The following is a 13481-nucleotide window of genomic DNA, read 5'->3' as shown; positions in this document are numbered from 1 at the left end:
ATTTACATTTTCTGCTACTTTATGTTCTGATCCACTACGATTCAGAAGGAAATATTTTACTTTATAATTCAACTACATTTTTTTAATAACCTCAGTTCCTTTGCAAAATATACAAAAAACAACACATTATCACCAAATAAATAATATATTATTATAGATTTATCTACCAGCAGTATATAAAGTAATATAAACGAGCTCCACATTTATCAGCTGCCACATTAAACTGATGAATAATAATTATATTGGGAAATGGGCAATTCTGCATAATTAGTACTTTTACTTTGGTTACTTTTTCTATATTTTGATAATAATAAAGAACTAAATAAAAATGCTTTTTATAACAATTTAATTTCAGTACAAATAACATCAGACAATACAAAATAATAAAAAAATAAAATATGCAACAATAATAACAGATGAAAACCATACAAGTAGTCAGATCAGTGTGCTAGCATTAATAAAAAGCTTTTTAAAATGGTAAAATTATACTTTTACTTACTTAACTTTAACTAGAACTGTAATTTAATTAAATTACTATTTTTTATTTCTTCCACGAATGTTCTTTTCTGGTAAGCTCACAGTATAACAGTAGGGAAACCGATTTCTGACAATGTGATGAAAATATGAAAAATATTATTTTAAAAAAATACTTACTTATTAATTAAAAAAGTGTATTATTATAAAGACTGACAAGATTTTCTTTTTCACACTTTTTCATCTTTATATCTTTTTTTTCTTTAACTGACAGAATTGGGCTTCCATACAACAGTGTGTGTGTCGCAATAAAGAGCTCAAATTAAGGTGTGTGTGTGTGTGTGTGTGTGTGTGTGTGTGTGTGTGTGTGTGTGTGTGTGTGTGTGTGTGTGTGTGTGTGTGTGTGTGTGTGTGTGTGTGTGTGTGTGTGTGTGTGTGTGTGTGTGTGTGTGTGTGTGTGTGTGTGGTGGGGTGTGTTTACTGGTCTACCTGCAGCTTTCCTTCCAGCTCACTTCATTCACAGCTGGTTTCAGAGCGACAGAAGAGATGAGTGGACGAGTCGGAGACTTGAGCCCCAAACAGGCTGAAATATTAACCGAGGTAAAGATGATTTAAATCAATATTGATTTCACTAAATGCATTGATCCTCTGTGATAATGATTGAATGATTGGTGACCTCAGAGTGTTTAGTGTCTGTTGTCTCTACGGGTTCTTCTGTTGTGGTTTCACATGGATTCTATGGTAACGTGTGTTTATAGTGACAATAATCTGATTTTAAAGAGACAGTCTTACCTCTGAGCTGCACTTAAACACACTTTGAGGTACTTGTACTTTACAAGAGTATTTCCATTTTATTCTACTTGTACTTTACTACATTTCAGGATGAGATATTGTACATTTACGATTAGATTTATTTAACAGATATAGTTAAGGGCACTTTCAGATTAAGATTTTACTTAATCTTGTCATGTTCAAGACCCAAAGATGATAAAATGATTAAATATTTCCCCCCGAAAGAGCAACAGAAGTTTAAAAAGTAATAATACATATATATATATATTTTTTTACACCATTTTAATTAATTAACGTTTTAATCTGAAAAATGGGATGATTTTAAAACTACTTCAAACTCGATTAACAATTATTATTTTTTTATTGCAAATAAATCCAATTATATAGATTATATAGTAATAATATTACACTTTGAACGGGGTAATTTTATGTAACAAATACTTTTATATTTGATATTGAATATAAAGCAGCCGCTTAGCTTAGCATAAAGACTGGGAATGGGGGAAACAGCTAGCCTAGCTCTGTAACTCTGAAGCTCATAAATTAACATGTTATATCTTCTTTTTTAATCTTAAGTGTAAAACAATAATTTTCAGTTTTAAAGGGGGAATATGTGCCAAACTGTTTCTTTAATTTGTCGTCTTTACACATCAGCTTTTTAGCAGATTAAATAAACAAGATATAACATGGTGTTCAGTGAGCTTTAGAGGTGCTGGTAGCTGGATTTAGACGGAGCTATGCTAGCTGTTTCCCCCTGTTTCCAGTCTTTATGCTAAGCTAAGCTAACCAGCCATAGCTTCATATTTACCATACAAACATACTAGTGGCATCAATCCTCTCAGCTAACTCTCTGCAATAAAGTAAATATGCCAAACTGTTCCTTAAATAATAAAACAGCTTTTTGTGTGTTTGATGTTTTTTGCTCCATTTGGGTCTCCTCCTCCAGTTTCGGGGGAAGATCCAGGACGTCCTCCCCGACCTGCCTGCTCAGCATGACCACTACCTCCTCCGCTGGCTCAGAGGTGAGGAACTGAAACCTGCACTTAGTATTCAGCGTTTTTCTCTCTGTGAGGGTACGATGCTGGCAAAACAACCCGAGTACAAGGTGACCTCTATAATACAAATAATATAAAAAAATATATTAGCCAAATAATTATAGAATAAAGAAAAACACCAGATTAAATATGTGTTCACATTAAATTCAACATGAGACATTCCAGTTATTTATACAACAATCAACTCAGTTTACCCTCTTTTAAGGGGCGACATTATTTAAAATAATTATTAAAATGACATGAAAGTCACCAGTGGTGGAAAGTACTGCACTTTAGAATAAGTTTCAGGTACTTGTACTTTACTGGAGTATATCCATTTTATGCTACTTTATACTTCTACTCAACTACATTTATCTGGCAGCTTGGATTTAGAGAGAAAAATGGAAATAATTAATATATATTTATGTATCAGAACTTAGTTTTTCTTCTTCTTCTTCTCTTTCATTATTCATCTCTTGACCCCTCAGATTTATCTGGCGACACAAATAGACAAAGTTGTAAAGTAAACACTTAAATGTGTATTTTGAATGTTTTCTTTCAACCAGTCTGAAAGAAGAAATTTTATCTTAGAATAAAAAATATTAACTTAATCAGTTTCTTGCCAAGAGTTAAAAGTTTTGATCGATACCACTCTCATGTCTGTAAGCTAAATACGAAGCTAGTTAGCGTAGCATAATAACTGGAAACGGGGGTAAACTGCTAGCCTGGCTCTGCCCAAATGTAAGAAAGATGTTCATTATATTGATTCAAGACAGCAAGCTAGCGGTTTCCTGTTTCCAGGCTGTATTTATTGCAGAGAAACCAAAACAGCCTTTTTCCCAAAATGTCAAACAATTCCTTGAAAGCGGAGAAATGTCCACGTTTCTCCTGGTCAATCAGTCATTTATTTCCTATAACATTCCTGTGACCCTGCGGCCGTGAAACAGGAGGGTTTGAACTACCTCAGCTCAATAGTCTTATCCTACAGTAAATGTTTGTTTTTACTCTGCACAAAACTGGAGCTCAGAAAATTAGAAAGATTTTAACAGAATGTACTTTTCACCCTGTTCCTTTAAAATCTAAACCCGGCTTCTATAAAACAAAAAGTAGAGGTTCATATCGTCTGATAAGTACAAATGAAATCAGCTGCTCCGTCTCCAAAAAGAGGAATTCTTGTCATTTCTCGTTATCTTGTCAATCGACTGTTTAGCTGGACGTCAGTGCAGGACATCGTGTTTGTTAGTGGTTCAGAGTTCATGGAGGCTCTGATCGATCGGGGGACTCTGGGACTGAAGATCAATATTTGGATCTGCCGCTGACCGTTTTCATAACTTGACTTTAAAAAAAGAGAATTTAAATGTTTTTTTGTTGTTTGATTATCAGAAGTTTTAAGACTGAAACTGGTGCAACATTTATAAATCAGAAAAGGAAAAGTAGTGCTTCGTATTTTATGTTTCACATGTCGGACAAATACATAAATCTTTTGTCACCGCTGTCAAATTAACTCAAGTACCCTTCATGAACACTAATGTGTTTATTTAAACTAACTTAAAGTAGTGAAAGTACAATTTTGAGGTAGCTGCACTTGCAACTTCATACTTCTACTCCTCTAGATCTCAGAGGTAAATATTGTACTTTTTACTAGTTACTTTGCAGATACAGACTATTAAAAATAATCCAAAATATAATATTAATATAATTTAATACAAAATATAATCAACCAATAAATTATGATGTATTATATAGATCAAGCTATCAAACTGTAGATAAAGTAATTACAATTATGAACACATTATTGCATCATTAACTATAATCAACTAATATTTATGTATTATTCTGAAATCTATCCTGCATAATGAGTACTTTTACTTCTGGTACTTGAAAAAGGATATCATTTGATGCTAATACTGTTGTACTTTTACTTAAAGGGACAGTGTCAAGTTTAAAACGTGGTAACGCCGTTATGCTCACTCCCTATGTTGATATGAAGGGCTCATTTTAACGAAAACACGATTCTTAGTTTCATATTTAATTTCTGCTAAAAGATCCCCGAATTGCTACACACACTTTAAGTAAATGCAGTACTTTTACTTGTAACAGAGAATTTCAACAGTGCAGTTTTAATACTTGTACTATTTGTTATATGTAAATCAATATTGTTATGCAGATTTCTTCATATATTTGTTGAAGCTTTAGGTTTAAACCAAGTTTGTGTTAATACAAAAACCACTGAAATGACAGAAATTGGACGTTTCAATTACTTTCATCTATTCATTTTTTTCTACTTTACTGCTGATCATTGATGGTATCTGAGCAGAAAGTACAACGCTTTCTTTGGAACTGTAGATGCGTAGAAGTCAAGTACAGTCTAGTACTCTAGTATCTAATCCAGTAATCTATACTTGCAGAGTACATCAAATTTGTCTTTAAGTACATTACTTGAGTAAATGCAGCTTTATTTATTTACATTTATAATCAGGATTTCTTTTTTCTGTCTTTTTGCAGCTCGTAGCTTCAATGTGCAGAAAGCTGAAGCCATGATCAGAAAGGTGAGATCCTCCTACAAACACGTGTCGATCAGTCGGGTTGTTTCCATTGAACGGCAGGAGGATGTTCATGTTTCTAGACTTTCATCTCTATTCTGTCTCTGTGCGTCTCTGCAGCATCTGGAGTTCAGGAGGAAGATGAACGTAGACTCCATCATATCTGACTGGAAACCTCCGGAGGTAAAACTTCTTATGTAACTCCTTTATATCCTGTTGTCTAGTTTAATCTACACCAATGCATCATATTCTAGATGTAGTGAAGTAAAAAGTACGATATTTACCTCTGAGATGTAGTAAAAAATAGAAATACACAAGTACGATTACCTCAAATGAGTAGAGTACTTCTTCCGTTCCTCCACTGGTATGAATGATGATAGAACTCCTCCTCAGGTGATCGAGGAGTTCGTGTCTGGAGGGATGTGTGGGTACGACATGGAGGGGAGTCCTATCTGGTATGATGTCATCGGTCCTCTGGACCCTAAAGGTCTGTTGCTATCGGCGACCAAACAGGACTTCATGAAGACGAAGATCAGACACACAGAGATGCTGCAGAGGGAGTGTAGGAGGCAGTCTGAGAAAGTGAGGAGGTTTCCTTCTCAACTCTGTTTTTATGTCTACTTGTTTCCTCTCCTCTTTCCTTTCCTCTTCTCTTCTCCTTTCAGGTCTTCTTCTGTCTCATCTAGCTCCATCTCTTCGGTTTCCTCTCCTCTCTTATTTTTCTGCTTTTGTGTCAACTTGTCTCCTCCTCTCCTCTCCTTGTTACCTCTTCTGTCATTTTAACTCTTAAACTTATTTTCCTGTCATTTCATCCTCTCTTTTAATCTCCTTTCTTCTTTTGTCTCCTCTCGTCTCTATTCTTATTTCTTGTCCTCTCTCCTTGCCTTTCCTATCCTGTTTCCTCTCCTCATCTTGTCTCCTCTTCTTCTGTCCTCCTTGTCTCCTCTTCTCTTCTGATATTTCCTCCTCTCTTCTTGTCTATTCTCCCTTCCTGTTTCCTCTCCTCATCTTTTATCCCTTCTTCTTCATTTGTCTGCTCCTTCATCCTCTCCTCCCCTTCTATCTCCTTTTTTCTCTATAATATATTTTCCTCTCTTCTCTTGTCTCCTCTCCTCTCTTATTTTCTCCTCTCTTCTCTTGTTCCCTCCTCTCCTCTCTTCTCTCGTTTCCTCTCCTCTCTTCTTGTTTCCCCTCTCTCCTTTCCTCTTGTCTCCTCTCCTCCCCTCTCATTTCCTCTCCTCTCCTTTTGTATCCTATCCTCTACCCTCCTCTCATTTTCTCTCCTCTCGTTTCCTCTAATTTCTTCTCATCCCTTCTAACTTCCTCCCTTTTTATCTCAATTAGGGCATAACATTGAGGCCATCTCTCCTCTCCTCTCATCTCATCTCCTCTCCTCACGTTACTCTCCTCCCTCTCATATCCTTTCCTCTCGTTTCCTCTCCTCCCCTCTCCTCTCCTCTCCTCCCTCCTAACCTCCTCCCTCTCTGTCTCAGCTGGATCAGAACATCGAGGCCATCTCTCTGATCTACGACTGTGAAGGCCTCGGACTGAAACACATCTGGAAACCTGCCATAGAGACTTATGGAGAGGTTTGTCATCTAAACTCACATCACGATCACCACGTTAAATCACATTAAAATAAATGAAATAATATTTAATCATCACTTCCTGTGCTCGTTTAGATCCTCACCATGTTTGAAGAGAACTATCCAGAGGGGCTGAAAAGAGTTTTTTTGATCAAAGGTGCTTCAGCAGATCTTCTGACTGTTTGTCTATAAATCTCTTTTTGTTCAGGTTTGTGTTTTTGATCTGTCGTTTCTGTCTTTCCTTCAGCTCCCAAAATGTTTCCGATGGCCTACAACCTCATCAAACACTTCCTGTGTGAGGAGACGCGGCGAAAGATCATCGTCTTAGGAAGTAAGATACTGATTGTATAATAAGACTAAAGCCGCTCTGTAAGGCTGCACATTTATCATTACATAATCTTAATTTAATATTCCAGCATGCTAATATTGCATTCTATAAAAATACTCTGTCACAGTAAAAGTACTAATACAAAACAGTAAAAGTACTAATACCACACTGTAAGTATTCTCTGTTACAAGTTAAAGTCCTAATACCACACCATGTAAAGTGCCTTTTAGTGCCTTTTAAAGATTTGTAGATAAAATGTATTATTATTATTATTATCATGATTAAAGGTACTTTGTTACAGCAAAAGTACTTATACTACACAGGTAAAATACTCTATTACAGTAAAAGTACTAATACCACACTGTTAGTATACTCTTAAACTGTTATAGCAAAAATACTAATACCAGACTGTAAATATACCCTGATACAAGTAAAAGTACTAATACCACATCGTAAAACTACTTTGTTACAGTAAGAGTATAAATACCACACAGTAAAGTACTCTTTTACAGTAAAATATTCATCAGTAAAAGTATGTCACTATAATCCTTAAAATGCTTAACGATTAATGATACATTAACATCATTACATCTGGTCCCATAATAAAGAGATTGATAGTAGATACTAATACGTTCCTGTGTTTTTAGGTAACTGGCAGGAGGTGCTGCGTCAATACATCGACCCTGATCAGCTTCCTGTTGTTTACGGAGGAACCCTGACGGACCCTGATGGAGACCCTCGCTGTAGAACCATGGTGAGAGATAAAAGGAGGAGGTGGAACATTGAGTTTTTTATTAAATATGATCCAGACTGAACCGGTGGATGTTCCCGTTTCAGATAAAGTACGGCGGTACGGTTCCCCGGTCGTACTACGTCCAGGCCTCAGTGAAGGTTCAGTACGACAGCAGTGTGACCGTCGGACGAGGATCCGTCTTCCAGCTGGAGTCTGAAGTTAAAACCGCCGGCAGCATTCTGAGGTACTAAAGAGTATTTATCTATTTTAACCTTTAACAGCTAAAAAAAACATACTTTCTATTGTTTTATCAGATCGGTACGACATGAAACCGTCTTATTGTATGAGAACTGCTGACAAAATTCATTTTCAACTTATGACACATCTTCAGTTCTTTGTTGATTTCTGTTTTATTTTAATAATACAAATCTGCAGTAGTATTTAAAGCTGTGAAAATAAATGTAGTGCAGTAAAAAGTACAATGTTTACGATGTAGATGTAGTGAAGTAGAAGTATAAAATGGCAGGAAAAACATATATTGTACATGTACTTTTATATTATATTATTGTACTTTTTACTTTTATTATTAATATCATTAATTGTATTGTTATTGCAAAGTTATTATTATTAGCAGTAGTGGGAACCCAAACCATTAGTAAAAAGGCCAAAAAGACTCCAAAAAGAAGTATTGAATTGTTTTATTTTGGTTTTTCATATTTTATTTATTCAGTAAAGTTTTCAAATAAAGTTTATTTCCAAACATGAAGGTCTAAATGCTGTTTCCAACCCTTCTTCACACTGATGTAGAAATATGAAATCCTTAATTTATTTAATTTTCTTTGGCCTACGAGTCGTCAGATTAAAATATATCGAGAATAAAATCATCTTTTAATTCCCAAATTCTGTAATAATTTCCTCTCTTTCAGTGTTTTCACCTGTGAGTAAAACTTTGTAAACAAACTGATTTTATGTATTTAGATACACATATAGATACAGATATTATATATTTGCGCATACATAATAATTACATATTAAACAGGTAATAAATAGAATAAAACAAAGTACAGTACTGACTGTGAATAAACACAGCTACAAATTGTGTCTTTTTAATTTGATGCTTTGCAGAAGTAGCTCCTGAAAAAGAGATTTAACATATACATTTTGATAATGAACCTAAATACGTTTTCCGTTTCCTCCCAGGTGTCAGTTCGCCAGCGACGGAGCAGACATCGGGTTCGGCGTCTACAGACGGACTAAAGACGGCGGCGGTCAGAATGTGTCCGAGATGCTGCAGGTTCTGCCCAGCGAACGCTACAACGCTCACCTGGTGCCTGAAGACAGCTGCCTCACCTGCTCCGAACCCGGCGTCTGTGAGTCCAAACACACTGAAGGACACCGGAAACCTTATAGGAACAGGATTAAATGATGCGTAATTTCCTGTGAATCCATCTTTATTAGTTAGTGACTACTACAGAGGTTGTTCAATTAAACAGCAGCTTTATTTAAAGGGCCAGTGTGTGAGATATGGCGCCATCTAGTGGTGAGTTTGCAGATCGCAACCGACTGAAACTTCTCCCGTGTGTAAAAATGCAAATGTCCTTCATATCGGGATACAAACGCCTCATTCTGGGCCAACAAAAACACAACAATTCTTATTTTCAGGTGATTATACAATTAAGAAAACATAACTCATTAATAGTATTTTCCATTTCTGCTAATTGATCAGCCTACATGCTACACGGAAAACACAATTTAAACACTGATGAGACTTAAAGTGATTTACATAGCAATGAAAATCATTTAAAAATAATAAGCAATGAAAAATAAGAATCAAATTTATTAAGAAAGATAAAACATATTTTTAGATATAGAATAGAAATACAGTTACAGGGCAGTAATAAGTTGAACAAAGGAAATAAAAGTATTTCAAAATAAATCAATTTAAATATGATATAATATATGAATAGTAACAAAAGGAGAATTTTATTTTATTTTTCATTTTTCATTTTCGGAAATGTGCTTGTTCGCCATCTTGCTACCACTCTAATATTAGCTTAGCTTAGCATACGGCTGTCTCTGTCAGAAGATAGAAAAATCAATTAACACACAAAAGCTGAAGTGTCTGTTTCTGAGCACCAGACTCCCTTTACTGCAGCACAGTCTGACAGTCTGACCCGCTCAGTCCTGGTTCTGGTTCTCCTGTGCCTTCCTTCCCTCCTCTTCTCCTCTCTCCTCCTCACCTCCTCTCTTTTCTCCTCCCTCCTCCTCTCCTCTCTCCTCATCTCCTCTTTCCTCCCAACCTTTCTCCTCCTCTCCTCTCCTCTCCTCTCTCCTCTTTCTTTTCTCTTTTTCTCCTTCTCTCTCATCCTCCATCATTCTCTCCTCTCCTCTCTCCTCCACTCATCTCCTCTACTCTCTCCTTTGCTCCTCCTCTCCTCTTTCCTCCACTCTCTCCTCTTTCCTCCCCTCTCTCCTAATTCCTCCTCTCTCCTCATCTCCTCCTTCCTCCTCTCCTCCCTCCTCTCTTCATCTCCTCTCTCCTCCACTCCTCTCCTCTCTTCCTCTATTCTGTCCTCATCTCCTGTCTCCTTCATAAACCTTTTCTCTCTGCTCCCTCCTCTCTCTCCTCTCTCTCCTTCTCTCCTCTCTCTCCTTCTCTCCTCCTCTCTGCTGGAGGTCCCTCTGGACTCTGGTCTGAAGGAGTTTCTGGTGAACCTTCATGATTTCATCTGGTTTCTCCAGAATCCGACCCGGTGGCTCCGATGACGAGCTTTAAGAATAACTTTATAGAAACAGAACATCTTCTCTCTGATGGTCTCGTTTACTGATGGAGGTCTATAGAGGATCAGGACTACACTGAGACTGAACCAGGACCAGATAAAGGTTCCTCACACTCTTGTGTCCTTTCTTTTTTCTGCAGACGTGCTGTGTTTTGACAACAGCTACAGCATCCTGCAGTCCAAGAGGGTGAGCTACAAAGTGGAGGTTCTTCCTCCGTCGGACGGACAGACGCAGAGTCCACGCAGCCGAGGAGACCAGAGGCTGCAGTGACCCAGAGCAGACCATCAACACGGGGCAGAGTTCACTGAGTGTCAACAGCCATTGACGCAAAATCAATACTTTTACAACAGGGCTGCATCAACCCTCTTTGGGGTCCCGGGGCAAAAAAATGGATTGTGGACACCCCTCATTTCTCCCACTCTGAGTATTGTGTATGTATCAGTTTGTGCGTCTTAATTAGCTGGTAATAACTTAATTAAAGAGTGTTGTTTTAAGCAGCATTTAGCAGCTAAAAAGACACATATTTCCCTCACATTTCCCATAGATTGTTATTGCAACAATATCTTTTATAGGCGCTTTAAAATGCAAATTAGAAGCAGGCGAAATCAGCTGTAGGAAATCCGGTTTCTAGGCTCCTCGACCCCAGTTAAGGACACCATCATAAAACCCACTGAGTGATGTCATGGTGGACTCCAAGGTGCGGGAGTACACCGTGACATCACCGCAGTAAGGCGAGACGTTAAACAGCAGCAACACGATTCTCTGCAGGTGTTAAGTTGCTCTTTAATGTGGCAACTTCTCCCTCCTAGTGTTTCCAGGTTGTTGTTCCCGCTGTCGCAGAGAAAATGTATCGCCTTCCGTTTCCATCAAAGAGTACTTTAGTTTATATTGTGCTGTTATTGATTCCTTCAGTAAAACCAAACAGTTTTGAGTTAACTGTTTATTTACAATCAGTTTCACACATTTCTGTCCCGAGTTCCCTTTTTTCAAAACCTTCACACACATCTCAGGATCAACTCTCGTACCAGAACAAGTCTATAATATTCTACAAAGCATTCTCACTCAAAACAAAATTACCTTAAAGATCAAACTACAGTAATTCTTTTACAAAGGTTCATGTTTTTTTTAGGTGTAAATGCAACAGAACGTTGCACCCTGCTGTTTAATTTACAGCAGTTTTGTGTTTTAAACATAACTGAATATCAGTTTTTAAAATATCACATAAACATGTAAAATGTACTATAAATGCACAGAGGTTTGGTGATGGTTATAAGACAAACATTGACTGCTGTTTGAAAAAGTGAACTTAGTTTTGAGAAACTAATTATAAAAACAGCAATAAAGATTTACTGACAATTCAGAACAACAACGACGATCATAAATATTAACTTTAGAACTTTGTTCACCATCATTTCAAACTTTAACTGCATGAATTCGTCATTTATGGAACGTTGATCATTTAGCTGAAGCTTTATAGTGTTTTTAATTTAAGTCTTTGGAGTTTGTCGTCTTTTTTACTCGACTGAAGTTTTTTGACGTTGAAACCGAAGATACAAAAAGGAGCAAAGTTACGTTCATCGAGTAGATCTTTTTGTCAGAGCGTCATCATTAACATGTATTCTGCTCATAATGTTTGACTCTATTATTAGATTGTTATATAATGTTTTGAAATGAAGGATGTTTGTTTTCTAAATCTGAATACACTCTTGAAAAACAACATGAAGTCATGACGAAGACGGATTAACAAAATGACCTGAACAAATTTTTTTTAATTTTTTAATTTTTTTAATTTTTTTAATTCATGAAGAATCTTCAGTTACATTTATTTTCTGTATTTCTTGTAATAAAACCAGAATTTCAACAGAAACTTTTGGTATTTATTATTCTTTTCCAAATCATGTTTTACTACAACCTTAATAATTCACATTTAATTCCTGCCTGAAAACTATGATCTTTATTCAATTTGAATTATATATATATAATCATTTATTATTATTTTAATGATATTCTTCCAAAATGTTGAACTACGATGAAATATTATGTATGCATAATAAATATTCACTAATTAGTGGGAGGGTAAAAAGTGGATGTTTAATATTTAAATAATTACCCAACAACCCAAATAAATAAATAATAAATAATTAAAATTCTTAGCAGCATTTCACTTCAGAATCATTTTAACTGCTTTTGACCACCAGGAGGAAATGAAAGAAGAAAATGTTGTATGTTGTATTAAATAACTGCTGGTCACTAAATATTAGGACCTAATAATAAAGATGGCTAAGAAATATGAAAATAAGAAGAGACATAAGAGTTTAATGCCGTGTATTATGATAATAATTATTGTTATTATTACACAAATAATACTATCATATAACATGTTTCTATCATTGTTATTATTATACATTTCTATTAACAATAATAATAATAATATATGTTATTATTGTACAGACAGATTAAGTCCCAGCTGGGAAATCCTAATTTAATTAAAACTGAAATATTTATAATATAATAATATTATTAATATTATAATAATAATAATAATATTTTTGTCATTTTCATTATTACTATTTTTTATCTATGTTTACATTTGCATTTTTGTGTTATTATCTGATTATTAGTATTGCTGTTATTTTTATTATTACTATTACTCTCTTTCTCTTAGTCTTTAGTATTTTTATTATTGCATTGTTAATTCTGTTTATTATTATCTTCATTAGTTATTATTACCCCCATAATAGCAGTACTTATTATTATTATGACTATTATTTATTTATATTATTATTGGCACATCAACCCCATTTTAGGTAAAAGTCGCCTGCATTCAGTTATTTTTATTATCATTATATTATTATTACGATCATTAATACATAATTGTTATGATTGTACAGACAGATGAAGTCCCAGCTGCAGAGCAGACCGGGCTCAGTGCTGGAGTGCAGGAGGAGGGGAGGAGGAGGGGAGGTGATGGAGGAGGAGGTGGGGAGGAGGTGATGGAGGAGGAGGAGGTGGTGATGGAGGAGGAGGGAGGGGAGGAGGGAGGAGGGATGGGGAGGAGGTGATGGATGGAGGGAGGAGGTGATGGGGGAGGAGGAGGAGGAGAGGTGATGGGGAGGGGGGATGGGGAGGAGGTGATGGAGGAGGGAGGAGGTGATGGAGGAGGAGGAGGTGATGGAGGGAGGAGGGAGGTGATGGAGGATGGGGAGGAGG

The 13481-nt window shown here is 36.0% G+C and overlaps 1 protein-coding gene across 1 annotated transcript; it reads left to right on the top strand.

The window, feature by feature from the left end:
• The first annotated feature begins 970 nt into the window (after positions 1-970).
• sec14l7 (SEC14-like lipid binding 7) lies at positions 971-12476 on the top strand. The gene is made up of 12 exons (XM_054612324.1): positions 971-1074; positions 2213-2288; positions 4806-4849; positions 4964-5026; positions 5237-5425; positions 6337-6432; positions 6526-6586; positions 6677-6760; positions 7405-7511; positions 7595-7734; positions 8691-8860; positions 10411-12476. Exons 1-12 carry the CDS (start codon positions 1021-1023, stop codon positions 10539-10541), a joined length of 1215 nt encoding a protein of 404 aa, XP_054468299.1. The 5' UTR covers positions 971-1020; the 3' UTR covers positions 10542-12476.
• Positions 12477-13481: the final 1005 nt, after the last annotated feature.

The sequence above is a fragment of the Anoplopoma fimbria genome, chromosome 14 (genome assembly GCF_027596085.1).
Source record: "Anoplopoma fimbria isolate UVic2021 breed Golden Eagle Sablefish chromosome 14, Afim_UVic_2022, whole genome shotgun sequence".
NCBI lineage: Eukaryota > Metazoa > Chordata > Actinopteri > Perciformes > Anoplopomatidae > Anoplopoma > Anoplopoma fimbria.
This window is presented reverse-complemented; position numbering and strand designations above follow the sequence as displayed.

Bases quoted from the DNA above. Each gene is read 5' to 3' on its own strand.
- sec14l7 (XM_054612324.1), top strand. From the start codon at position 1,021: ATGAGTGGACGAGTCGGAGACTTGAGCCCCAAACAGGCTGAAATATTA. The intron at 2,289-4,805 runs GTGAGGAACTGA...GTCTTTTTGCAG, and splicing joins CCTCCTCCGCTGGCTCAGAG to CTCGTAGCTTCAATGTGCAG. The intron at 7,735-8,690 runs GTACTAAAGAGT...GTTTCCTCCCAG, and splicing joins ACCGCCGGCAGCATTCTGAG to GTGTCAGTTCGCCAGCGACG.